General features: G+C 46.7%; 2 protein-coding genes across 4 annotated transcripts; both read right to left on the bottom strand.

The window, feature by feature from the left end:
• Window positions 1-957: 957 nt before the first annotated feature.
• Window positions 958-17,277, bottom strand: ELK1 (ETS transcription factor ELK1). 3 transcript variants are annotated; one of them, XM_055438162.2, is made up of 6 exons: window positions 16,723-17,277; window positions 7,532-7,805; window positions 4,279-4,722; window positions 3,152-3,619; window positions 2,444-2,545; window positions 958-2,359 (listed from the first exon to the last, which is right to left on the bottom strand). In XM_055438162.2, the coding sequence occupies exons 2-6, from the start codon at window positions 7,739-7,741 to the stop codon at window positions 2,261-2,263; spliced, it is 1,323 nt and encodes a 440-aa protein (XP_055294137.2). In that variant the 5' UTR covers window positions 7,742-7,805; window positions 16,723-17,277; the 3' UTR covers window positions 958-2,260. The 3 variants fall into 3 exon arrangements, with proteins under 3 accessions (XP_055294137.2, XP_055294136.2, XP_055294138.2); XM_055438161.2 differs by having other exon boundaries at window positions 7,532-7,775; window positions 16,723-17,276; XM_055438163.2 differs by having other exon boundaries at window positions 7,532-7,702; window positions 16,723-17,275.
• Window positions 17,278-17,958: 681 nt separating this feature from the next.
• Window positions 17,959-24,709, bottom strand: UXT (ubiquitously expressed prefoldin like chaperone). The gene is made up of 7 exons (XM_055438164.2): window positions 24,678-24,709; window positions 24,386-24,492; window positions 23,308-23,389; window positions 23,105-23,172; window positions 22,730-22,837; window positions 18,235-18,298; window positions 17,959-18,054 (listed from the first exon to the last, which is right to left on the bottom strand). Exons 2-7 carry the CDS (start codon window positions 24,481-24,483, stop codon window positions 18,004-18,006), a joined length of 471 nt encoding a protein of 156 aa, XP_055294139.1. The 5' UTR covers window positions 24,484-24,492; window positions 24,678-24,709; the 3' UTR covers window positions 17,959-18,003.
• Window positions 24,710-26,697: the final 1,988 nt, after the last annotated feature.

Raw genomic sequence — 26,697 nt, 5'->3', positions numbered from 1 at the left:
AGTAGTAACTGCATCCATCACACACACACACACTCTACAGCCTCACACTGGCTAGATTGGAGTAGTAACTGCATCCATCTGCCACTAGGCTCAGGAACACACACACACACACACACACACACACACACACACACACACACACACACACACACACACACACACACACACACACCTACAGCCTCTCACACTCTCCCAGCTGCAGCCACTTTTTCTGTTTCTCATGCAGTCTTTGCTAGTTTAATCTCGTAGAAAGTTTTCATACATACAATTGTGCATTCTGATATCTTAAAATCTCAGGCACCCATCTGGCCTCACAGCCATTTTCTCTTATACAATCAACCTCTCACACATACACTCTCCTTACTTTAGTTGATCCAACAGCCTTGCGTGAATGGTTTCACACACAACCCATCTCCTAAACACTGAGTCATCTGCTTACTTACAATGAAGTTTCTCACCTATGCACTGTCCCTGACGAGCTCCACTGCACTTTCATGCCCATACAGGCTCTCACATGTTGTTCTGGTTACTCTCTCCTGCTCACCGTCAGCCTGTCCAACAGTGACTGATGTGCAGTCCCCACTTCCTTCTCATAAACATTGCTTCACACAAAGCACGTTTCTGGCATAGTATCTTAATCACTCATACAGTCTTATTTTGTTTTTTTGCCACCCAGCTACAATTTCTCACATAGACACAATGTCAAGTTTGTGGTTACAACTTCTACTCTCTCAATACATAGCTTAACAAATGTACATGTGCAATCACAGCTTGCCAGAATTTTCTTTTTCACACACTTGGTTACCAATCTGCAGTCTTTACTCTTTCTGACACACACCATCATGCTCTCTCTCCCATGATCAATCTCACACCCTTATGGCCTTTCACACAGAGCCATGCCTTTGCACACAGTTATTCCCAGTAGCTTCAGGGAAAAAATGCTACCAGCCTCCAGCATCACCTTTAAAAATATATATTTACAGGAACAATTCCCCATTCTCTGGGACTCTTAGAAAAAAAATCCATTTGTGGGGAAGTAAAACAAACAGTGGAGACAGGTGTAGCACCGTCCCCCAAATCACCAAGACCCAGGTCCCTAGGCCCGAGCTGGGACGGTGCTGATGGGAGGTGAACTCAGGAGTCCTCTGAACCCACCCCTCTCCAGCCTGGAATTCAGATCGAGCAGGCTTTCTGTCCCTCATTCCTCCCTCCCAACTCCAGGGACACATAAAGGGTCCTTTGTACCCGCCCGCAGGAAAATTGGGGGGCTGGGAGGGAGCTGAAAATACACATTTGGTATCAAAAATAAACACTTGGGGGTGGTAGGGAGACTCCCCCAAATCCCTTCCTTCCCACCCACCCCATCTCAGATATAGGAAGAGATACCTCCCTCTCCCTTATTGAAAAGCCCTGTTTAAAAATAGATTATACTATCAAAATGGCAGGGGGTGGGGGACAGGGAGACCTGGAGTACTGGCTGGAGGGGGCCCCCCAGACGGGGACCACTCCCCAAAAATCCCTCCATTGGGAGGTAACAGGCAGGACCCCAGGAGTTTGGCCGACACAGGAATGGCTTCTCAGGGGGAGAAGAACAAAAGGAGCATTCCTCCCTGGCCGAAAAGGTGGTTGAGAAAGGACAACCTGGCTGAGAGAAAGGCTGGGGAGGTGGAAATTCCCATCTCCAAGGGTGTGAGTCTTCCTTGGCCAAGACACCCAAACCATTAAATGGCACAAATTCTTCTTGGACCCTTGGGGAGGGCCAGGAATAATAAACTACAACAAGCTAGCTCTTCTACCCATACCCCAAAGTGAAGACAGGGTTCCCTAAGCTCCCCAAGGGCAGGCTGAGAAATAAATAAAGAAAGGCCTGTCTCAAGCCAGACCCAGATTGTCTCATCTTGGGGAAAAAATGTGGAACACGGGGGAGATGCCCTTGTCACCCCCTCCAAAAGAGTTGGGCCAGGCTCCTCCCAGTGGCCTTCAAAAAATAAATAAATAAACCATCCCCACCACTGCAGTAGGAGACGTATAAGAGCGGCCACTGGGGGACTGATCAAGAAGAGAGAAGTTGTATGTTTTTTTGTGGAAGGGTTATTGAGAGATCCTTCTTCCTAAGAATCCCTACCCAACCACAACTGGAGCACGAGTCTGTCAGCTGAACTATGTTTCTCCTTGAGACAGTTGGCTGGAGAGAAGTTCAGGACATGGAAGGAGTAACCCCAGAAAGGGGTGGTGGTGGTTGTGGTGGTGGTGGTGATAGTCATGGCTTCTGGGGCCCTGGGGAGAGCACCACGGGGGTTGAGAGGCCATCCACGCTGATGGAAGGGATGTGCACCTGGGCGCTGCCACTGGACGGAAACTGAGGACAGAAATAGGGAGACGTCATGGACAGGGACCGCGCTAGGGTCACTCACCCTTTCTGAGATGGAGGAGCTGATCCTACCTGGAAGGAGAGCTTGGCCGGGCTACGGGGTGCAATGGGACTCAGGGTGCTCCAGAAGTGAATGCTGGGGGGCAGCGAGCTGGGCGTCAGCAGCACCGGGGTCTGTGGGGAAGGGGTGGTCACAGCACAAGTGAGCAAGAGGGCAGCTGTGGGAAAACCAAAGGAACTTGGTTCTGGCCCCACCTGATTTCTCACTCATACTTCCAAGATCCCTCTTCAAAAGTGCACAGGCCTAGACCGTAACTACTGAGGCCATGTCTGTGACAGCTCTGACTTCACACAGACAACGCCTTCGAACTCCAGAGGGCCCACCCCAGCCTCACTAGGCAAGACCACCTCCAAGAACCCACCCATATGCTGTTTTCAAATCTCATCATCCCAGTAGCTCAGGATCCACTTCCAACTCTTATGCCTGACCTGCATACCTCACAGAAAACCCGCTGAGAAAATCCCACACCCAAAAGCCCCAATCAGGTTCCTCAAGCCATGCCTCAACCCAGAAACAGTTCCTGCAGAAAGCCTCTCGGTCCCTGCCCATAAAACTCCCCAGAACTTCCCTTCTTTGGGCACCTGATCCTTGGCATTGCAGACTCCTCTCCAGTAGCAATCAGGCCTGTCCCTCCACTGTAAGTCTAACTCCTCCCTCCCCCACCCCGCCCCAATCTCATTTGTTCCAGGTGCCAGCCCCGCCCCTTCAAAAGTTCTCACCAATGTGTGCGTAGGTAGCAGGGAAGGCGTCAGCGCTGGACCTGGCGCCTGTAGACCTGAACCAGTTCCCGATCCCGGAGTCCGTTCGGGTCCTGGTCCACCCAGCAGGCTCGGACTGAGTGGAAGCTCCAGGTCCCGTGGCTTCCGGCCCTTCTGAGGCTGGGCGATCTCCGTGCTGGGTGTTGTGGAAGCCGTGAGGCCGCCCACCTGCGCCGTAGTTTCCATTACGACGGCGGACAGCCGGGCTGGCACGCCCTCTGCTGGAGGGACTTCTGGGTCGACTTTGGGCTCAAAGGGCTCGGCCTTGACGGCTTCCAGCACAAACCCCGCCTCCCCACTGGCTGCAGCTTCTAACTCTTCTTTGGGCTCTTCCACTTTGACTTCTGGGGGCAGTGGCCGGCCCAACCGAGGCTCCATATTTGGCTCTTCGGATTTAAGGTTTGGGGCCTCGGGTGGGGTCAGGATAACCTGGGAGAGGAACGAGTGCAGAGGGGATGCCTAAGGATTGCTGGGGTAGTGAAGCCAGTTATTTCCCATGGAAAGTGGGACCTGAGAGTACGGGCAGGTCCTTTAACAAGATGTGGTACTTTGTGAAGAAAATGGGGCTTCTTCTGGTCCTCCTATCTGGGATGCCTTCAGGGGTGGGACTCCAGGAGATACTGCCCCCATTTATAAAAGCAGTGGTTCTCAAAAATTTGCTTTATGGACCAGCAACATACACCTCATCTGGAAATTTGTTAAAAATGTAGACTCTTGGGCCCATCCCCAGACTTACATAAAAAAAAAAAACTCTGGGGGTGTCAACCAGCACTTCTGGCTTAAAAAGCCCTCCAAGTGATTCCTGATGAGTGTTAAAAGTATGAGAGCCAGTGCATTAAGCAAATACATTCAAGAGCACCTGCTACATATTGGATGTACTGCCAATTGCAGTGCACTCAATTTCCTTCTTCCTTCCCAGGGTTTGAATAGTTTTCCTCCCCATCTCTTTCTCCAAGGGGACTTCTGTGTCCCTCCTTCCATTATATTGTCTTCAACAGGATATTATGTCCCTCCTCCTCCCAGTCCCTCTCTTCATTTGGGAATTGTACACCCCTCCTCTTGCTGAAATTCCATATTCCAGTCCTTACCTGCAGAGGCAGGCCAGCCTCCTCAGCCTCCAGGCAGGCCTCCAAGGGGTTTGGACTGGTGCTCCTGCTCCCCGAGGGAGGCACTGCTACTCCTGCAGGGCCGGTGTTGGGGAGCACTGTGGAAGGCCGAGGGTGAGAGGGCGGTTGTGGCTGCAGTGACTGGATGGTGAAGGTGGAATAGAGGCCTGAGCGCATGTAATCGTTTCGGCTGCTGCGTGCCAAGCCGCCTGGGCCTGCCATTACTGCACCCTTGAGTGTGCCTGGCTTCCCCAAGGCAGTGTCCCCGGGGATGGCGTGTACAGCTGTGGCGCCTGCATTTGCCAGAGTGGAGGTGACAGACACCTCAGGCTGAGGCGGGCAGTCCTCAGTGGAGCACCCTGCGACCTCAGGGTAGGACACAAACTTGTAGACAAACTTCTGGCCGCTCACTTTGCGGATGATATTCTGGTAAGGGGGAAGAGACAGGATAGAGCGTCTTAGAAGAAAGGGCCAGAGAGAGAGAGTGGATGGTGAGGAGTGTCTCCTGGTGTTTTTTGTTCCTTCATGCCTCTCCTGTCCTTTTACATATACACTGTCCCTGCTCAGTGTCTGTGTCCCCATAGGGTCCTCTTCCCAGCTTCTTTCACATCTCACTCATCTCTTAATCTAGGGCCTCCTCCCTTCTCCCCTACTTTCTACTACTCTTCCCCAACCCGATTTCCCTGTCTTCTCCCCTTGCTTCTTCCCTTTCTCTGTCTCCCCACTGCATCATCCTTCCTTTAGTCTACTGCCCTTCTCCCTTCCACATCTCAGTCCCCTCCATCCCCCTCCAAGTCTCCCTTTGTCATACTCTCTTCATCTTCTGTTCAATTCCCCCACCCCACCTTAGATACACATGGCCACGCCCACTGGCTCCTCTCCACACTGGGGCCCAACTAGGGAAGTAGATCTAGGAACAGGCTTTCCTCTTGGCTCTTGGAACCAGGGGTGTCTGTGGGCTAACAGGGCCAGGCCCTGGGGGTAGCTGCCAGGACACAGTTTGGGAGTCTAGCTAATGCAGTAAGACAGGGAAATGAAGTCACTGATATAAATGTTGGAAGAGACTAAATGAATGTGGAAGAATATGGAGATGAATTGTTAATAAATATGAATTATTAGAGGATGATTTAAAGCTCTTGACACAGCCATGAAACAGGGCAAAGACATCAGGGTGGACAGGATGAGGAACCTTATTCTTAATACCACTGGGGAGGTTTAAGCTGAGACAACTGGAAAATGAAGTAACTGATAGCAACTAACAAGAATTTAAAATACTGGTATAAATACTGTGGGAATCTTAAGGCTGGCTTGGGTGGGTCACAGAGCACATTTGGAGTATTTTGGGATAGCCCTGGAGAGTCTCAGGGATGTTCTGGTGGTTTCAGCGCATAGAGTGAAGCATACTCATTATGAATAGGGTTCTGGAGGTTTGTGCTAAAGGATTAAAATATAAAAATGAAATAAATGCTGTAAGTGAGTAAGGGTGGGCAGCAGCACAGGTCCAGGGCTGTTCTGGGGGACAAGAGGCATCTGGGGGGGGCATTAGGGCACCCTGAGGACATCTTCATGTTGGCCATGAATGTCACAGGGTGGGTTTCTGTTTCTCAGAAAAGGAACGAAAAGGGAGACTCATTAATATTGTTTGAGAAGTTTCAGTGTGGGGTGAGAGGAAAGGGAATTGGATGGGGGCAGTCAAAAGGCACAAACTTCCAGTTAAAGAAAAGGAAGTACTAGGGATGTAATGCCCAACATGATAAATATGATTCACACTGCTGTATGTTACATATGAAGGTTAAGAGTGTAAATAATTTTTTTCCTTTTTATTTTGTATCTGTATGAGCTGGTGGATGTTCACTAAACTTATTGTGATAATTATTTCTTGATGTATACAAGTCAAATCTTTATGCTGTACACCTTAAACTTATACAGTAATGTGTGTCAATCATACTGCAATAAAACTGGAAGAAGAAAAACACTGTTTTGGAAGTTTCAGGTAAAGAAGTAAGAAAATGAAATAACTGGTATAAATTTGAGGGGATATCTAGCACTGGTTTGGCAGTCTGAGAGGAAATGATAAGGAAAATTTACAATTTTAGCTACAGGAATAAGATGATAAAATAATTGATATAAATATTGGAGTGCAACTAGTGTTGCTCTGGGAATACAAGAGGATGGGGTGTGGAGCGGGCATCATGGAGGCTTTGATTCTAAGGCTATTCTAGAATTCTTATCGGAGAAGGCAATGGCAAGCCACTCCAGTACTCTTGCCTAGAAAATCCCATGGATGGAGGAGCCTGGTAGGCTGCAGTCCATGGGGTCGCTAAGGGTCGGACACGACTGAGCAACTTCACTTTCACTTTTCACTTTCACACATTGGAGAAGAAAATGGCAGCCCGCTCCAGTGTTCTTGCCTGGAGAATCCCAGGGAAGTGGCAGCCTGGTGGGCTTCCGTCTATGGGGTCACACAGAGTCGGACACGACTGAAGTGACTTAGCAGCAGCAGAATTCTTATTCTGGGATAAGAGCAGACCATGAAATACCTGGGGTAGCCCAGGACTGTTCCAGGATGAGGAAGACTCATTATTAATAGTGTTTTCAAAAGTTTTGGTCGGAGGAATAAGGAATAAGGCAAGAAAATGAAATGGATGAGATGTGGTTGGGACAGCAGGACTCTGGGGATCTCAGAAAGGGTGGGATGATTTGGGAGAACGGCATTGAAACATGTATATTATCATATGTGAAATGAATTGCCAGTCCAAGTTCGATGCATGATACAAGATGCTTGGGGCTGGTGTACTGGGATGAACCAGAGGGATGGGATGGGGAGGGAGGTGGGAGGGGGGTTCAAGATGGGGAACATATGTACACCCGGGGCAGATTCATGTCAATGTATGGCAAAACCAATACAATAATGTAAAGTAATTAGCCTCCAATTAAAATAAATTAAAAAAAAAGAATGGAGTGAGTAGGGGTCAGTATTAATGTTGCTTTGAAGGTTTTAGCCAAAGTTAAAATACAAGAAAATAAAATAACTGGAATAAATGCTTGGGGGGCCCAACATAGGTCTGAGAGTACCAGAGGATGGGGTTAAAAATGGTAAATTTTAATACATAATAATGTTTTCAAAATTAGAGCTAGATCAAATTAAGACAAGAAAATGAAATAACTGGTATAAATGTTTGCTGGTGTGGGGGTGGGAGGAGTGGGTTCCCAGCCCTGGTATCAGACTCCTTACCTTGTCATAATAGTACCGCAAGGCCCGGCTGAGCTTGTCATAATTCATGTTGGTCTTATTCTTGCGCAGCCCCCACAGCCGGGCCACCTCCTCAGCGTCCACCAGCTTGAACTCACCGCCATCCCGTGAGGTCCAGGAGATGATGTGGCCATTGCCTTGCTCTCTCAGCAGCTGCAGCAGAAACTGCCACAGTGTCACAGAAGGGTCCATTGCTGGGGAAGTACTCACGCCATCCCAGGGGTACCTGGAGGGCAGACAGCTCAGAGCTAAGAGGCTGTGAATACATAAAGGGGAAGAGGTCAGCAAGAGAAAGATTCCTTTCTTTCCACCTTGCCTCCACCTCTGTCCCCAGCCGCCACCATCATTCCCTGAATACCCTCATCCTGGCTTAGGATGATGGAGGGGTGGGATGAGAATTTTGGAAATGATAGGATAGTGTGAATGCATTCTGCCTGTGGGACAAATGTGAACCTCTGGGGGCCAAAGGGCAGACTGTACTAGGCAGAATAATGCCCCCCACCCAAAGATGTCCACGTTCTAATTTCTGGAAATTGTGAATATGTTACATGGCAAAAGGAACTTTGCAGATGGATTTAAGGTTATGGACCTTAAGCTAGAGAGATGTTTGGGTGAGCTCAATCTGATCACAAGAAGCTTCCAGAAAGGAAAGTAGCCCTGCTAACACCTGGATTTTAGCCTGGTGAGACCTGTGCTGACCTTCTGACCTCCAGAACTCTTAAGAGAATAATTTGTGTTGTTTTAAGCAGTTAAATACTAGCTGAAATAAGATTGCTGGGAGAAATATCAATAACATCAGATATGCAGGTGACACCACCCTTATGGCAGAAAGTGAAGAAGAACTAAAGAGACTGTTGATGAAAGTGAAAGAGGAGAGTGAAAAAGCTGTCTTAAAACTCAACACTCAGAAAACTAAGATCATGGCATCTGGTCCCATCACTTCATAGCAAATAGATGGGGAAACAGTGACAGACTTTATTTTTTGGGTTTCCAAAATCACTGCAGATGGTGACTGCATCCATGAAATTAAAAGATGCTTGCTCCTTGGAAGGAAAGTTATGACCAACCTAGACATCATATAAAAAAGCAGAGACATTACTTTGTCAACAAAGGTCCATCTAGTCAAAGCTATGGTTTTTCCAGTAGTCATGTGTGGACGTGAGAGTTGGACTATAAAGAAAGCTGAGCGCAGAAGAATTGATGTTTTTGAAGTGTGGTGTTGGAGAAGACTCTTGAGAGTCCCTTGGACAGCAAGAAGATGCAACCAGTCCATCCTAAAGGAAACCAGTCCTGAATATTCATTGGAAGGACTGATGCTGAAGCTGAAACTCCAATCCGTTGGCAACCTGATGGCAAGAACTGACTCATTTGAAAAGACCCTGATGCTGGGAAAGATTGAAGGTGGGAGGAGAAGGGGATGACAGAGGATGAGATGGTTGGATGGTATCACCGACTCAATGGACATGAGTGTGAGTAAACTCTGGGAGTTGGTGATGGACAGGGAGGCCTGGTGTGCTGCAGTCTATGGGGTTGCAAAGAGTCTGACACAACTGAGTGACTGAACCGAACTGAAAGCAGTTAAAAGTTTGTGATAATTTGTTATAGCATGAATAGAAAATCAGAACAATGCCCCTCACCTGAACATTTTTATTTGCACCTTCTACCACATCAAATACCAAGTTTCCCAGGAGGTTCATTCTGTCAGCTTCTCATAAAGGCTGTTTACTCCATGCTGGGTTCCCTTCCTCAGCTTTCAAGTCTTCTCCATCGTTCAAGTCTCAGCCCCAAGGAGCCTTGACTTTATGAAAATTCCTGACACTGAAATGTCTGCTCTTTTCTGTCTGTCTACCCCATGCTCCTCTGACCTGTTCCTTTCCTTCTGGTTCTCCTTCTTGACAACAGCAATAATGAACATCTACCGAGTGCTAAATATGTGCCAGGCATTGTACCAATTAGAGGCAATATGGCCTATTGGACGATCACCCAGGCTCCAGAGCCAGACTGCCAGGGCTGGAATCCTCATTCTGCTATTTATTAGCAGTGTGACCCTGAGAGTGTTCTTTAACCTCTTTGTGCCTCATTTTTTCCATCTCTAAAATAGATGGTAATACCACCTAGCTCACAGAGTGATTGTACAGATTAAATATACTATGCCTGGGGTATGATAAGCTCTTACAAAATATTCATTTCTAATTTGTTCCTAATTCCTTATCCGCTATACAAAATATCCATTTCTGATTTGTTCCTTACTCCTTATCTGCTACTCTAAAACCTGATCTGAAACAAAGTAAGGCCTTTTGTGGTCTTTATGGATCTTCACATGGTGTGACTGTTCATACTTCTTGCTACAGAAATCTGAATGTAGCTGATTACAGAGCCCACTAAGAGTACTATGTAATATCTTGTATGTGTACCTTGTTACTTTTCTAAAATCTGAAAAATTCAAAACTGTGAAACACATCTGGCCCCAAGGGTTTTAGATAAGGGCATGTAGACCTGGATTGCTATTTTTACAGCTATTGACTCATTTCTCTCTCATCAGAACGTTGGGAAATAGGTACTCTTATTATCTGTAATTTATAAAGGAGGAAGCTGAGGCACAAAATGTCTAAATGGCATTTACATACTACACAGCTCTAAGTGGCATAGCCAAGTTTTGGACCCAGGCAGCCAAGTTCCAGTTGTCTGAGCTTTTCAACCATTAGACTAAACTGCCCCTCATACTGACTACTCCCTCAGCATGTCATGCACAGAACAGGACCTTCCCTGGCCTTCTAGCCCCCAACCCGTAACTGCTCCTTTTGCTGAGTGTGAGTTGGAAATAAACATGAGCTTCCTATTCCTTAAGGAAAGAGTTTTCATCAATCACCCAGCTGGGACTGCTGGGCTAAGAAAGAACTTCTCTCTATAATTTATAGCTTGAGTCTTTAATCTGTAATGAAATACAGTCTGATCCTCTTATGTCTGAGCTGTTTCGAAGTTCATTTGGCAGACACAATTTTAGGCAATTATGTAAGTCACAAGGCCACAAAGTATCCAGATTACAGTCCCATCATCGGAGACCTTGCTGGGTTTATTTGGAAGGCCTGTTTGTTTCAGAGGCACAGAGTCCACTGTGACTCCTGGTGGTGACAACAGGAAATTTTACCAGTTCCCCTTTTAGCAGCCACAGAATCTATCACTTAAGGTGAAACCTGACAGTTGGCTTCAAGCCTCAGCAGCACACGGGTTTTGTATTTTATTATCACATCTCCCACATAACCCCTAACAAGAGTTCTAATCATATGTCTCTCTCAGATGCATTTACTTCTCTTCATTTCATTCATTTAGCAAGCATTTTTGGAGGGCCTGCTGTGGGCCAGGTGCTGCGGAGACAGCAATGGATACAACAAAAATCCCTGCTCTGGCATAACTCACGTTTTAGTGGGAAAAACAGACAAGAAGCAAGATAAACAAGAATTCTTCAGGTGGTGATAAGAGCTCTGGAAAAAAACAAAGACGCAGGGGAGAATTTTCTGAAAAGGTAGTCACTGTGGAGGTGATATTTGAGCAAAGACCTAAGAGAGGTGAAGGTGTCAGTTTTGTGACAACCTGGAAAGCAGTCATCCAGGAAGAGGAAATAGCTAGAGTGAAAGACCCTGAGGCTGGAGAGCCTGGCAGGTCAGAGGAAGGGAAAGGAATCTGGCACGGTCAGAGAGAAAACAGTGAGGGGAAAGTATCAACAGTAGGAGCTGAGAACAGAGGGGCAATGGAGGCCAGACTGTGTGAGGCTCTTTTAGGCCAGGAAGGGCTTTGACTTGACTGAATGAGATAAGAGCCATGAGATGGCTGTGAACACAGGAGTGACAGGCTGTGACTTGGATTTTAACAGAATCCCTCAGGCTGTTGTGAGGAGAACCAGCTGCAGGGGCTGAAGAGGCTACTGCAATAGTCCACGTAAGAGATGGTGGTGTTAGCAGTGGAACTGGTGAGAAGCGGCTGAGTTCTGGATAAAACCTGAAGACAGAACAAATGGAATTTGTTGACAGATAGGACTGGGGGTGGGGTGGGGTGAGAGGTGACCAGGTTTGTGGCCTGATCACCTGAGATAGGAGGCCTGTGGGAGAGCAGGTTTTGAAGGGAGAACATGGGGTCAGATTTGGAGATGGTCAGTCTCAGAGGCCTGAGAGACACCTACATGAATGCCAGGAATATTATTACCAATTAAAAAAACAGGAACCAGCCACATAGCCCTTACTATTTTAGTCGTTTAACTCATTCAGTCCTCAAACCAACACCATGGGTGGGCACTCTTATGACCCTCCCATGTTCCAGATGAGGAAATGGAGGCACTGCTGCTGCTCCTAAGTCACTTCAGTCGTGTCCGACTCTGTGTGACCCCATAGGCGGAAGCCCACCAGGCTCCCCCTTCCCTGGGATTCTCCAGGCAAGAACACTGGAGTGGGTTGCCATTTCCTTCTCCAATGTGTGAAAGTGAAGTTGCTCAGTCGTGTCCAACCCCTAGCGACCCCACGGACTGCAGCCCACCAGGCTCCTCCATCCATGGGACTCTCTAGGCAACAGCACTGGAGTGGCTTGCCATTGCCTTCTCCGAATGGAGGCACAGAGAAGTAATATAACTTGCCTAAGGTCACACAGAGACAGGGATCAAACTCTGGCAGTTTGGCTCTAGGCAGTGATCCTACACACTTCATTCCACTAGCTCTCCACAGAGCGAAACTGAAGGGTAAGACCCTAGAGGGGGACAGGGATGCTATTTTACACAGGGTGTTCAGGGAGGGCTTCCCTGAGGAAGTGACATATGAGTAGAAATCTGAAGGAGGGGAGGTAGCAAGCCATGCTGACATCTGTGAGAAGGGTCTTTCAAGCACAGGGAACAGAATGTACAAAGGCTCTGAGGTGGACTGAAGCTTGGCATGTTACATTGTGGGCACCCTGAGTTCATCCAGCTCCCATCTCTAAGGATATGCACGTGCTGTTCTCCCTGCCAGGAGTGTCCTTCCCTCTTCTGAACACACGATGAACCCTTTATTACACACATCATCAAGTTCTGGCATCTCCCAGGCAGAATTAATTCTTCCTCTGTGTGCCGAATAACCTCTCTACCCCAGCAGATCTGTTCTTCTCTCTGGCTTGCCAGCCTCATACTCCTCTGTCCTGTTCTAGCTCTGTGACCATGAGCAAGTTACTCAACCTCTCTGGGTCTGTTCCCGTACCTATAAAATGGGGGATATGCCACTCTCAAAGTTAAGCATCTTCAAGATACACCTACTCTGAAAGGTTTCTGGGAGGATTAAATGTCAGTATATGCCAACATCCGCTGGATCATCGAAAAAGCAAGAGAGTTCCAGAAAAACATCTATTTCTCCTTTACTGACTATGCCAAAACCTTCGACCGTGTGGATCACAATAAACTATGGAAAATTCTGAAAGCGATCCACCCTCTCCATCCTAAAGGAGATCAGTCCTGGGTGTTCATTGGAAGGACTGATGTTGAAGCTGAAACTCTACCTGAACCGGCTCTTGAGAAACCTGTATGCAGGTCAGGAATCAACAGTTGGAACTGGACATGGAACAGACTGGTTCCAAATCGGGAAAGGAGTACGTCAAGGCTGTATATTGTCACCCTGTTTATTTAACTTAAATGCAGAGTACATCATGAGAAACGCTGGGCTAGAGGAAGCACAGCTGGAATCAAGATTGCCAGGAGAAATATCAATAACCTCAGATATGCAGATGACACCACCCTTATGGCAGAAAGTGAAGAAGAACTAAAGAGCTTCTTGATGAAAGTGAAGGAGGAGAGTGAAAAAATTGGCTTAAAGCTCAACATTCAGAAAACTAAGATCATGGCATCTGGTCCCATCACTTCATGGCAAATAGATGGGGAAACAGTGGAAATAGCAGCTGACTTTATTTTTGGGGGTTCCAAAATCACTGCAGATGCTGATTGCAGCCATGAAATTAAAAGACGCTTACTCCTTGGAAGGAAAGTTATGACCAAACTAGACAGCATATTAAAAAGCAGAGCCATTTGTCAACAAAGGTCCATCTAGTCAAGGCTATGGTTTTTCCAGTAGTCATGTATGGATATGAGAATTGGACTATAAAGAAAGCTGAGCGCAGAAGAATTGATGCTTTTGAAGTGTGGTGTTGGAGAAAACACTTGAGAGTCCCTTGAACTGCAAGGAGATCCAACCAGTCCATCCTAAAGGAAATCAGTCCTGAATATTCATTGGAAGGAATGATGCTGAAGCTGAAACTCCAATATTTTGGCCACCTGATGCGAAGAACTGACTCGTTTGAAAAGACCCTGATGCTGGGAAAGATTGAGGGCAGGAGGAGAAGGGGATGACAGAGGATGAGATGGTTGGATGGCATCACTGACTCAATGGACATGAGTTTGGGTAAACTCTGGGAGTTGGTGATGTACAGGGAGGCCTGGAGTGCTGCAGTTCATGGGGTCACTAAGAGTCAGACACGATTGAGTGACTGAAGTGAACTGATATGTAAAGGACTTTTGCTCCAGCCACACTGGCCTCCTTCATGGCCCTTGAACACTCCAGGCACAATCCCTCCTCAGGGCTTTTGCACTGGCTGTTCCTTCTGCCTGGCACACTCTTTCCTTACACATCACGGGTCCCTTCCTGAACTCCTTCAAGCCTAATTCAAGCGTCTCCTTCTAAATGAGGCCTGCCCTGTGCCTAAGACTTCAACCACCCTGATACTCTATTCCTACCTTTCCTTCACTTTTCCTCCTTAGCACTTGTCTAACATACTAATTAGGCTGACTCATTTATATAGTCTACACTCTTAGCAAATGTCTGCTCCACAAAGGCAGGGATTTCCGCCTGTTTTGTTCCCTTTCATATCCCCAGCACCTGGAAGAATGCCTAGTGCTCAGTGTTTGTTGAATAAACAGTCCTGACTAACTAGCCTCTTAACTAATTATCTTATGCACTCTTCATCTCCATCTGTTCCCAACTCTAATTTGTCTGAAATTGTTATTTTCCCCATTCATTTGTGCAATAAATTCTTATCAAGTACTAGGTCAGAATTTTAGGTGTTTGAGACCTAGCAGTGAATAAGCAGACAGAAACAGTTCCTCATGGGACTCCCATTTTAACGGGGAAAGACAATAAATATGACAAACTGATAAACAGAGTGCCTGACAGTGATAAAGGGCAAAAACACAAATAAAGCAGAAAAGGGGTCTGAGTCCTGCTAGGTGTGCAGGTTCAGATGGTCAGGGACAGGTGACATTTGAACAGAGTCCTGAAAGGAACCACGCAGAGATGGGGGTAGACTGTTTCAGGCAGAAAAAATAGCCAAGTCAAAGACCCCAAGGCTGGATTGCTCCTGGTGTTTCTGAGGATGAGTGAGGTCATTGTGGCTGGAACAGAGTTAGGGGTGGGTAGGAGGTAAGGTTAGAGAAGTTACTTGTTTTATTATTTCACAAGGCAACCCATTCCAGTATTCTTGCCTGGAAAATTCCATGGACAGCAGAGCCTGGCAGGCTACAGTCCATGGGGTCGCCAGAGAACAGGACATGATAGAGAAACTGCACACCACATTCTTTATTTACCCTGGAGGAGATTCTAGTTCTGATTCCCCACTTTACCAATGAGGAAACATGAGAAGAAAGAAAGTGATTAAATCACTAAGGTCACATAGCTGCTGGGATCGGGTGTTGATATGTCCTGAGACAAGGTGTGGAATGGAGACAGCTGAGGGAACAGCAAAAACCAAAGCGTGGAGATGGGATCTAATTTGGTTTTTAAGGAATGGGGCTTCAAGTGGGGTGAGATGAAGTCAGAGGAAAGCATCAAAAATTATCCTGTGTTCTGAGGAGCAATCTAATCTGATACCTACTGGATCACCTTTGAGTAAGGTATCCCTATGCTGAACTTCCCTCAGCACCTATCTTAAAGGTTGGATTAAATGAGCTCATTAACATAAAGCATTTTGCCTGGTACAAGTAGGTGCTCATTAAATGTTAGCTTCTATTGGCAATATTACTATCACTAACGTATTCATTTACTGGAGTGAGGTAGGATGTCTCAGTGGTTAAAAGTGTGTATGAGAAAGTGTGTTCTAGGGTAAAAAAAGACCTAAGTTCAACAAGCACACAGGTTGATCCACGATTAAGAAGGAGGGAGGGTGGCAGGGAAGGCCATGGACTGATCCACCACCATGAAAGGAGGGGGAACATAAAAGCACACAGGTTGACCCTTCTGGAGGGATTACAAGGCATTGGACTCATAGGATGTTATACCAGAAGGGAAGGGTGTGAACGCGAGCACAAGGATGGCAGGAAAGCCAATGAACAGATCCACAGTTAAGGTGCGTATGTGTGTAAAGGCTCACCTTATTTACTAGGAGCAAGGAGATCAGAAAGCACATTGACTCTTGCACAATAGTGGAGAGCCATCCCGCAGACTGATTAAAAGGAGAGGGGGACAAGGCCATGGACTGGGCTACTGAAAATGGGGAGATAAAACGCACTACATCGGATCCACTCTTAAGGAAGGGAGAAGCCCAAGGACTGGAGTGACAGTCTACTAAAAAAGGGAGAATAGGGCAATGGGCTAATAAGCTGGGGCACGTGAAAAACAAGCATGTAGACGGATCCACTGTAAAGTGGTGTGTGTGTGATAAAGACATGAACTAACGCACAGGAATACAAGTTCACAAATTAATTCACTGTTTGGGGGGGGGCACAACGCTACGGATTGACTAACTACAGGAACAGTAAGGGTGGAAAAACAAGGCCACAGAAGGGGCCCCTGAAAGTTGAGGACAGGAGAAATACAAACACTCAGATGCACCTACGGTCAAGGAGTTGGACACTGCCAGAAACTGGTTCCCTATAAGCGTGGGGTGGGGGGCAAGACCACAGACGAGTCTACTGTAACGTGGGGTGGGGAGAAACACAAGCACGAAGACTGATCCATTATAAAACAGAAAGGGGGGTTAGGCCACGGTCAGATCCACTACAAGGGGCGATGGGAGGGGACAATGCCACAGGCAAGTCCACCAGCCGTAGTGGCGGCGGCGGGGAGCCGAACACCAGCAGGGCTTGGGCCAAGCCACATCTCCCCCCCCTCCGCGGGGGCGGGAAGGATACTTGGGGTCATGGACCGGGCCCTCCAACCTCCAGGCCCCGGACTCACCTGTGCGTAGAGCAGCGGCGGTGTTGGCAGCTCCGGGGGGCGGGGGCTCCATGCGCTGCCCCACCGCCCCCCAGGCCCGGGCCCCGAGGCGGAGGAGGCGGCGGCGGCAGCGACGGCGGCGGCACCTAGAAGCCGCCCCTGCGTTTCTTCACCGCTCACGTGGGCCCGTGAAGGAGGAGCCGAGCGTTCTGCCGCTCGCTGATTGGCCAAAGCACCGTGGATCGACCGCGCGGCTTCCAGGACTGGGAAGGCGGGCACTGCTCCACAGACCTATGCTGTGATTGGCCCGAGGGGAACTGATGGAACGCGGATGGCCGCCTGGCTTCCGAAGAGATAGGCCGGGGGCGATTGACAAGGTTTTGGGGGCGCCTGCCTCGCAAGGATTGGCCTATATAGGATTGATGGAAGACAGCCAGCCTCCGAGGATACGGGCGATTAGGTCCTGCTTTCTGCTGATTGGCTACCGAGCGACTCCTAGACGGCTGCCAAAAACCCCAACAGGGTGGTGCCGAACTCCACGAAGCTCAGCGGAAGCAAGACTTGTATAGAAGTACACAGGCATACCAGCCCGCAGGGAGGAGGTCTGGGTACTGCGTAGGCGGGCAGGGTTACTGTGTAGTGATTGGCTGGAAAATACGAATTTAGAACGGAGCAGCTGCCAGAAATGCAAAAGTGTGTGCTGAGTGGCGGAAACTAAATACCTACGGGGGCGGGGTCGAGCTGCAACCAGTTACAAACAGGCAGAACCTGGCTTTGCATGGATTGGCGGAAGCTAGACTCAACCTAGAATAGGGACCAGACCAGGGAGGGCTGGATCAGCCCTACACCCATTGCTGGAAGCTGGAACTACTTAGCGGCTGGGGCAAGGCCAAGGTTGAGCCTAGATGGGCGTGAGTGTAATTTAAGGTACCTGAGGAACGATTGGGGTGTGGCAGAAAGGTAAACCTTCCGGCCAGTAGTGAAAGGCTGAATTGCTTTGAGGAACAAACCTCCACCATGAATCGGCCCATTCTCTGGTAATTCAGAGTAGTGTACATGAAAAGAAATGGGTCAGGTGGGGGCCCAGGTTGCCAAGGCAACGGTAGAGAGGGCACAGAAGTCAAATGGCAGGACTTCAGTGGTGCATTAATGGTCCCACATAGACCGGATCTCTGGGCTTCCTAGTATTTTGTGCTTTAGAAACAGGGTACTTTAGCAACCAGTAGGGGTTAAGGGGGTAAAGAAGGGCCGTGTGACTCGAAGACATTCAGGCTCTTTAATGTCAGGGGAGGTAGGAAGAAGTCAGTGCTGAGTCTCTGGGAAATTCTGCAGACCTTGTAGCTCTCTAAGACCCTGAAAAAGAGAACATAAGAGACTGAACAGAGACTGGGTCCAGGCCCCATCCCAGCCTGGCTCCAGCTTGACTCCAGTTTGGAGGAAAATATGGTCCTTCCCATCTCTGGCTCTCTCTCCTCAGGTCACCACCCTAAAAATTTGGAGATAGAGTCTGGGAATGGAGTGAGCTGCTCTCACCTCTAGCAACAGGTGGATATGGGCTTTGATATTCATGGAGTCCTTGGTGAGGTTGTCGCTGAGCCTGGAGAAAAGAAACAAGAAAGGTGAGGTGGGCCCCACTTATAGTCAGGAGGATGATGCTTCTTCATCACTTCAAGAACTACCTACATTCTGTATGACTTCCACAAGGTAGGTGGTAGGACATCCTACTACCTGAGCTGCTCCTATGCAGAGATGCCTGGCTGCCATCTGGACTGCACTGATTCAGAGACATTTATTGAGTGCCTACTCTACACCAGGTCATTTTAGGTACTGGGAGATAGCAGCAAACACAGCAAACAAAAATCCTGGCCTTGTGGAACTCAAATTCTCATTATGGGGGACAAATGATGGAAATAAAATATGGAGTATGTCAGATGGTTATAAATACGATGAAAAAATTAAATGTTAAGAGAATAACAAGTGCAGGAGTGGGGGCTTTAATTCTAATTAGAGTGCTTAGGGATGACAGAGAATGAGATGGCTGGATGGCATCACCGACTCAGTGGACATAAGTTTGAGTAAACTCCGGGAGTTGGTGATGGACAGGGAGGCCTGGCATGCTGCGATTCATGGAGTCGCCAAGAGTCAGACACAACTGAGCGACTGAACTGAACTGAGGGATGGCTTCACTGAGAAGCGTGTTTGAGTAAAGACTTAAAATGAAGAAGTGAATTGTGTGGCTAGATGGAGGATGAGTGTTCCAGACACAAGGGGCAGCAAATGCAGAGGCTCTGAGGTGGGAGTGCACCTGGAATGTCTGAGGTACAGCAGAGAGGCCAGCAGGACTGAAGTGGATCAGTGAAGGGAGGCTGTAGAAGGTGAGGTCACAGAGGTAAGCAGGGGAGAAAAATCATGGAAGACCTACCAGGCCATGGTAAGGACTCTGGCTTTTATTCTAAGTGATATGGGAGCCAGAGGAAGATTGTGATAAGAGAAGGGATGTGAAATGACTAGGGTTTAAGAGGATCCATCTGGCTGCTGTGTGGAGAACTGACTGGGGATAAGGACAGCTAGTGTGGAAGAGGAGGAAGTCCAGTGAGGAGGCAGTCCAGGTGAGAGAGGCAGACTCAGACCACAGTGGCAGCAGTTGAGGTGATGAGAAATGACTAGATTTGGGATACATTTTGAAGGTAAAGTCAACAGGATTTACCAAAGGAGGGTGTTGGGTGTGAGAGAGAGAACTCAAGGAAGACACCAAGGCCTAAGTGACTGGGAAGCCAGAGCTGTCGCGAAACCATGCTGGCTCTGGGAGTTACATGAAAGAAAAAAAGTGGAAGTGTTAGTTGCTCAGTCATGTTGGACTCTTTGCAACCCCATGGACTGGGGCTCACCAGGCTCCTCTGTCCATGGAATTCTCCAGGCAAGAATCCTGGAGCAGGTTGCCATTTACATGAACCAGTCACTTTTTTCTCTCTATGCTAACTGGGACCAGTCTCATCCAAAGAATCCTAATTCACCCAAAGGATCAAGGAAAGCCTTTGAAGAATGAGCAAAACAGTAGGATAGTCTTTTCCACAAAAAGTCCAAAAGGCAGGAAAGAGCTTTTTAAGGAGTAGTCAGGAGGCCAGAGTGTTAGAAACTAAGTGAATGGTGGAAGGAAAGTGGCACAAGTTAGGATCCAAGAAGTATAGGTAGGGGACAGATCATGGAATCTTGATATTAAGAGAGGAATATGGATTTTACTGTGTTGAGCTATCTGTCAATGTAAGAGTCAGTTTCAGGGAAATGAAATACTGTTAAGAAAAGTAGAAGGCAACAACAAAGGATATTAAATTGGGAAAAAAATAGATGAACCCATTTATATATCACTATCTCTCAAAGTTGTATTTTCTTTTTTTTTCTTCAAAGTTGTATTTTCAGTCTAGCCCTCTCTCCCGAATTCCAGCCTTGGGAGTTTTAACTACATCTTCAGAAAACTTACTTCAATGTTTAATGGCCACCTCACACTTAACAGGTCCCAGACTGAACTCCTGCTTTTCCCCTCCAGATCTGCTCTCCCCTTATCTTCTTCATCTCATAAAAGGGCAATTCCATCCTTTGCTCAGCTGAAAACCTGGACTCCTTTTTCTCACACCGCACTTCCAATCAAGCATTCTATTTATAATTGCAACTGCTCCATCCCAGGCAATGTTTCTAGCCTCCAATCCTTGCTTAGTCTATGAAAGGTTTCAGCACTTAAAAAAAAGGAGAAAAGTATAAAGTGCACCAAATGCTAGTTGTAACAAAAGGGATATGTTTAATTTATTGCTACTGATTTAATATGTAAGGCTGTGTTAATAGTCAAATGGTTATCCTGTTTTTTATGTAATCATGTCTACTTATGGGTGTGGATGTGTACTCCTTTCTGTGTTATCAGAAAGAATATATACAGAGACTCCCCAAACAGAGAAATAGACTAAAAACAGGAAGTACTGATAGGCCATTTTGGTTACATAAAATAACCTGAAGGAAAGTTATTTAGAGTGTTTCTCAAATAACCACACATTTTAAAGAAGAGAATGAGCTACACAGACTCAAATCTTCATCTCCTAGAAAGATTCAATTACTAGGGAGTCTGACTAATTATAATAAAGTAATAAGAGATTCATGGGCTTCCCAGGTAGTGCTAGTGGTAAAGAACCTGCCTGCCAATGTAGGAGATGTAGGAGATGTGGGTTCAATCCCTGGGTTGGGAAGATCACCTGGAGGAGGGCATGGCAACCCACTCTGGTATTCTTGCCTGGAGAATTCCATGGATAGAGGAGCCTGGCGGGCTACAGTCTATGGGGTTGCAGAGTCGGACACAATTGAAGCGACTTAGCACAGTAAGGAATTCACATTTCTCATTACACTAATAGACCAGATCAATAAATCAGAAAGACCAAACAGGGGGCAGGCAATGACAAATACCTTATTCTGGGGAAAGACATCAAGTCTCAAAAAGTTAAAATCTATTTGAAAGGCTCAGGAATCCGGTGACATAACAGGAAGGCTTTGTCATTAAAAAAAAAACAAAAAACAGACTTGGTCTAAATGGCTACTGGTTCAGAATTATACTGGCCTATTAAAACAGGCCCTTCAACCAAACTATTGACCAACTGATCTGATCATTAAGATTTAGAAATCTCCACAGGTCTGAGGCTCATTTGAGTTATGAACACTGAAACCTCGAAAAGGTCTGAAAAGAGAAGAATTACTGAAACCTAAGGTAGGCAACTCTGGACGAAATGAATGAGACATAAAGGGAAATATAACCTAGAAGGCAGAATTTTAGATCAGTAGTATTCACACTTGTAAGATGTTGTTAATCTAAGTGTATTTGCTCAGCATCCCCTCACTCACTCCATCTGAGTGACTGAATGCTCACCATTCTCAGCAGTTTCTCTAACATGGCATGCACACTGGTCCTCTTGCCAGGAATGCTCTTCCCTAGAGAGCCCTATGGTTTGTTCACTCAACCAAGTAACTCAAATGTTGCTTCCTCTGGAAGGCCTTCCCTAGCCACATTTCAGAAGTCTCTCCACAATCACAATTCCCCTTCCCTGCATAGAACCTTACACTCAGTCAGAGTTCATTCTTTATCCCCACATTACCTCCATCACCACCAACAGAGATCTACTAAGACTTCAATCCCCACTTAAATCTAGTTCCAGCATATGCTTTGAAATTCATTCAACAAACACAGGGTGCCTCCTGTATGCTATGTGCTATTCTAGTGACTTGAGATGTAGAGAAAATCTATCCCTTTGCAAAGCTTATATCCTAATGGGAGCAGGCAATGAACATTATAAAAAAGTAAATCACACAGTAAACATTAGGAGGTCATAAGTGCCAGGGAAAAAAAGAAAAAGTAGAACAAGGGAGGGGAATCAGGAGTGCCAAGGGTTGCAATTTTCAAGTTATGTTATAGGAAGTGACATTTAAGCAAGACTTCAAGTGAATAAGAAGAAAGGAAGCCATGCAGGTATCTGGGGGGAAAGTGCTGTAGGCAGACATAGAACAGTTACTGCAATTGTGCTGAGGTGGGACCACTCTGCGGGCATTTAAAGAAGCCTGTGAAGGTTAGTGTGATGAGAGCACAGTGAATGAGCAGGAAAATTAGCAGGAGGTGAAGTCAGAGGTAACTTGTTTTACTGTTACTGATTTATAGGCTGAGACCTCCAGGATCTGGTCAAAACTGCTGATGTGTAGAATGTAAGCTTTCAAGGAGTCCTTCTGTCTTGTTCATGCTGCCTCCCCAATACCAAGCACAGAGCCTGGCATACAGCAAATGCCCAATAAATTTTTGTGTGAGTGAACAATATAGAGACCATTTATTGAATACTTATTATGTGCTACACCTGGAGCTAAGCTTTGCATCCCCACTGTCCTCTCCCCTAGAGAGAGGGGAAAGTGGTTCGCAGGTACCATCCCAGGTAGCCAGAGTGAACGGGTGAAGAAGGGTGTTACAAATGGTGGTATTTTAGACAGTAACCTCATGCAATGGACTTACTCTGTGAGGAGACTGCTCTTACGATCAATGAACTTGAGAGCTTCTGCCAGTGTCAACTCCAGGAAAAAACCATATCCAAGGGCCACATAGATCCGTGAAGTGTCTGGGCTAAGGAAACAGTGGTGACAGGAAGTGGAGAAGTCCTTATCACTGTTTAGCATACCACACAGTTTAATGTTTTTTTTTACTCCCCACCCCCCACCTTCCCCAAACTGAAGGTCAGGGTGGGCAGAGAATTTGTCTTATTTTATTTACTGTCACATCTTCAGCACCGAGCAGTGTCTGGTTCATAGCAAATACTAACAAAAATATTTGTTGAATGAAGGAAAAGGGAAGCTGAACCCTGTGGGCTCAGAGGGGCAGGTAGACACTCACACCACTGTGTCAACGAAGAAGTTACAGCCCAAATCCACCTGCATATATAACTCCGAGTGATTAGCTTCCTGTGGGGCCAGGGAAAAAGAGGTAGGGATTAGTGGTCAACTTTTAGGTCAGGTGACAGGTTTTGGTTTTAGGTATCTCTTCTCTTCCCCCTCCTTTGCCCACAAAAAGACAGTACCTAACCCTGGCATCTTTACCTGGAGTCGCTCAATGACATTTCTCAGTTGAAGGTATTTGGCCAGCTGCTCATATACCTTGTCGCGATGGTCCAGGACCTTTCTGATGGTACATGACAGGACAAGAGTAAAATGGTGACCAAGAGGAAACCCTGTCCCTCTTGGAATATCTCACATTATGACCCCCTGAGACTCTCCTGTCACCAGGGTCTAAACAGGAATTTTAGTGCAGAACTCAAGGTTTGGACTCTGGGTCAGATTGCTTCGGTTTGAATCCAGGCTTTCCATTTTACTAGCTGTGTGACTTTGGCAAGTGAGTAACCTCTTTGGAACTCAATTTCCCCATCTTTAAAATAGGAATGAGGAGTATTACTTCATAGAGTCATTAGGAGGATTAAGTGAGTATTTACTATAAGGCATTTAGAATAGTGCCTGCCAAACAAAGTTCTCTATATGCGTTAGCTCTTATTTATGAGTATTATTATTACACTCTACTCCCAATGCCTCCCTCCAATCAGAATATTCCATTCTCATCCTAGAAAAAAGTCCTCCGTCTCTTTTAGGATGCCCATAATCCTAGACCTGAACACTCTCCTTCCTGCTTAGATTAATAATGATAGTAATAATAATTTTTTATATTCATTGAGCCTCTAGTATCCAAGTTAAACCCTTTACAAGGACTGAATACATTGAAAACCCAAACCCATCGCCATGAGGAAGGTTGCATTAACTTCCCCATTTCACAGAAGAGGAAACTGAGGCACAGAAAGTGGAGGCGAAGTACAACGTGTTCATACGGAAAGCAAAATGGTCAAGCCAGGATTCGAACTTGAAAACTCCAGCTTCAGAACTCTAATTCTTAACCCTTTAGGGTCATCGGAAGCCGTGCACGCGCGGACACAGGCCTCATTAAACCACCACGTCTCCCTCCTCACCCCACTTTGCACCCCGGATATCGCCCCTCCTTCCACCTCTAATGGCGCACGTGGCCGGGCTCTGAACGCCTCACCCACCAATCAGAAGGCTAGGCTCTGACTGCGAACGCCCCGCTCACCACGTGGACCGCTCCAAGCGCTCCGCCCCCCGTCCTGTCACTTACTGCAAGTCCCGCTGCAGCACGTCAGAGATGAAAGCCTCGTAGCGCAGCACTTTCTCCGCCGTGGCCTCCACCGCCCGCCGTTTAGGGGGCGTCGCCATGATGGACTCCTGAGGAATGGGGAGGGAGAAGACCACGTTGAAGACCACTGGTCTCAGTTTGGTCTCAAGCACAGTACAACTGCACCTTTTCAGTATTGGGAGTTAGGTCGTCCGGCTTATGCCGAGGGTTCAGCCTTCCGCCCCTCCCAGCTCTGGGACCCCATCACACAGGGACACCCAAGTGCGGCCGTCACCTGAGAGCCGCCGGCAAAAAGAACTGTCAGTAAGAACCGTGGCTTCCGGGTGGCGCGGGTAAATGACGTACGACGGGGGCGCTGGCCAACCAAACAACCAGATGGGGTGAGGAGGTCCTGAACGGAAAAAAAACGCTGGAGAGAAGGAAAGGGCGGGTCTTTACGAAATCCGCTGATTACGGAAGCCTGCAGAGCGTGGGAATCTGGACTGCTCAACAAGCCTATGGGGATAGTGCGCTGTTGCTGGGGGTGGGGCTTAATGGGATTTGGCGGGTTCCGGAGAAGGCGGGACACACAGAGCGAGTAGCGCTTTTGGTATTTAAAAGAGCTTCAGAAACAGTTGGGCAAGAAAAGATTATGAATCTGGTCTGTAAAAAGGAAAGTACATCCTTGCATTGCCCTGGATTTTGATTTTTCACAAGGGAAGCTTGGGTTTGACTTCCAATAGTGGAAATAAATGTGAGCATTAAAAAAAAAACATTTTGCAGAGGAGACAAATTTTCTGACATGCACCTTTGACGACTCCAGCTCTAGCCCACAGTCCATGACGGGTTCAAGCAGAGGTTGATAACGCACTATGTCTAATCACGTCATTTAATTGGGGCGTCAAATGGAGGGTTGCTGAAGTCCTCTGCCCAAGTTAGGTTATCTTGTAGTTAGAAAGATTTCCTATATTTTTATTTAAATGTGTAAACTTTTTATTATTTTTATTTATTTTTATGCGCTCAAATGGAGAAGGCAATGGCAACCCACTCCAGTACACTTGCATGGAAAATCCCATGGACAGAGGAGCCTGGTAGGCGACAGTCCATGTGGTCGCGAAGAGTCGGACACGACTGAGCGACTTCACTTTCACTTTTCACTTTCCACTTTCACACATTGGAGAAGGAAATGGCAACCCACTCCTGTGTTCTTGCCTGGAGAATCCCAGGGACGGCGAAGCCTGGTACGCTGCCATCTATGGGGTCGCAGAGTCGGACACGACTGAAGCGACTTAGCAGCAGCAGCAGCATGCGCTCAAATTACCGAATGGATTTATTTCCTATGTTAGATTTTCAAATAATAGCATCTAACTCAGTAAGTCCAGGCCTGAAGGAGAACTCCAATGCTGGATCCCCCAAATGATACTCCCGCCTGCAGGCCCTAGAGCGCCCACCGTATCAGGGAAGTCTTCCCAGATAATTTGTGGGTTTGCGGTCTAAAACCAAGCTTTGTTTCAAACGTTCAAAACCTGAGCAAGTCAAACTTTTCTTTACCCTTAGAACAAGATGATTGCAAGGAAACCTTTGTGAGTTTAAAAAATTATTTTTGGTAAGTCATCTCAGGTTACATATAGTTACAATTATATTTAGTTTGATCAAAAGAGACAGTAGGTAGGTAGACAAATATCGAGTTAATCTATACAATTTTCCTGTGAAAAAAAGGGTGTTGCATTTATTATCTTTATTTAACATGGACAGCCCAGAGTTCTGATGAGCTGGAGATGGGTTTGTGCAAATTTATTAGCTTACCTTTCACAAAAAACAATTTTTATTATGGAGTCCATGTAAGATTTCTTTTTTAAAAACTTGTTTTTCTTTTTCAAAACGTTTTCAACTTCATTTTAAAATTTCAAACCTACACGAAGCTGGCACTGAATGCCCATATAGCCTTTACTTAGATTCACCAAATGTTAATATTTGACAGCATTTGCTTTCTCTCGTTTCAGACCATCCAATAATTGTTGATATGGCTGCACAGCATTCCATCTTTTGGATGACCTCAGATTTTTGAGCCAGTCTTCTGTTCCTCGATGTTTGGATGTGTACAGTTTTTACATTGTTATAATCCAGAATAAGATAACAGTCTTTGTTTTAAAAATTTTGTGTGCAACCATGTTTGTTTTCTTGTGACAAACTTCTAGAACTTAATTTATTGATCTAAGGGAGATCATTGCATTGTAAAGCAAGTGTTAAGTGACAACTGTATATCTACTTCCAATAACAAACTTCCTCATCCAAGTTCACACTGTGGCCCACTG

The sequence above is a fragment of the Moschus berezovskii genome, chromosome X (assembly GCF_049115385.1).
Source record: "Moschus berezovskii isolate FMDL1 chromosome X, NW_MosBer_1.0, whole genome shotgun sequence".
In the NCBI taxonomy this organism is placed as follows: domain Eukaryota; kingdom Metazoa; phylum Chordata; class Mammalia; order Artiodactyla; family Moschidae; genus Moschus; species Moschus berezovskii.
This window is presented reverse-complemented; position numbering and strand designations above follow the sequence as displayed.

Bases quoted from the DNA above. Each gene is read 5' to 3' on its own strand.
- ELK1 (XM_055438162.2), bottom strand. From the start codon at position 7,741: ATGGACCCTTCTGTGACACTGTGGCAGTTTCTGCTGCAGCTGCTGAGA. The intron at 4,723-7,531 runs GTAAGGAGTCTG...CCCCCTTACCAG, and splicing joins TGCGGTACTATTATGACAAG to AATATCATCCGCAAAGTGAG. The intron at 3,620-4,278 runs GTAAGGACTGGA...TTCCTCTCCCAG, and splicing joins AGGCTGGCCTGCCTCTGCAG to GTTATCCTGACCCCACCCGA.
- UXT (XM_055438164.2), bottom strand. From the start codon at position 24,483: ATGGCGACGCCCCCTAAACGGCGGGCGGTGGAGGCCACGGCGGAGAAA. The intron at 23,390-24,385 runs GTAAGTGACAGG...ATGTACCATCAG, and splicing joins GTGCTGCAGCGGGACTTGCA to AAAGGTCCTGGACCATCGCG. The intron at 23,173-23,307 runs GTAAAGATGCCA...CTGGCCCCACAG, and splicing joins ATGTCATTGAGCGACTCCAG to GAAGCTAATCACTCGGAGTT.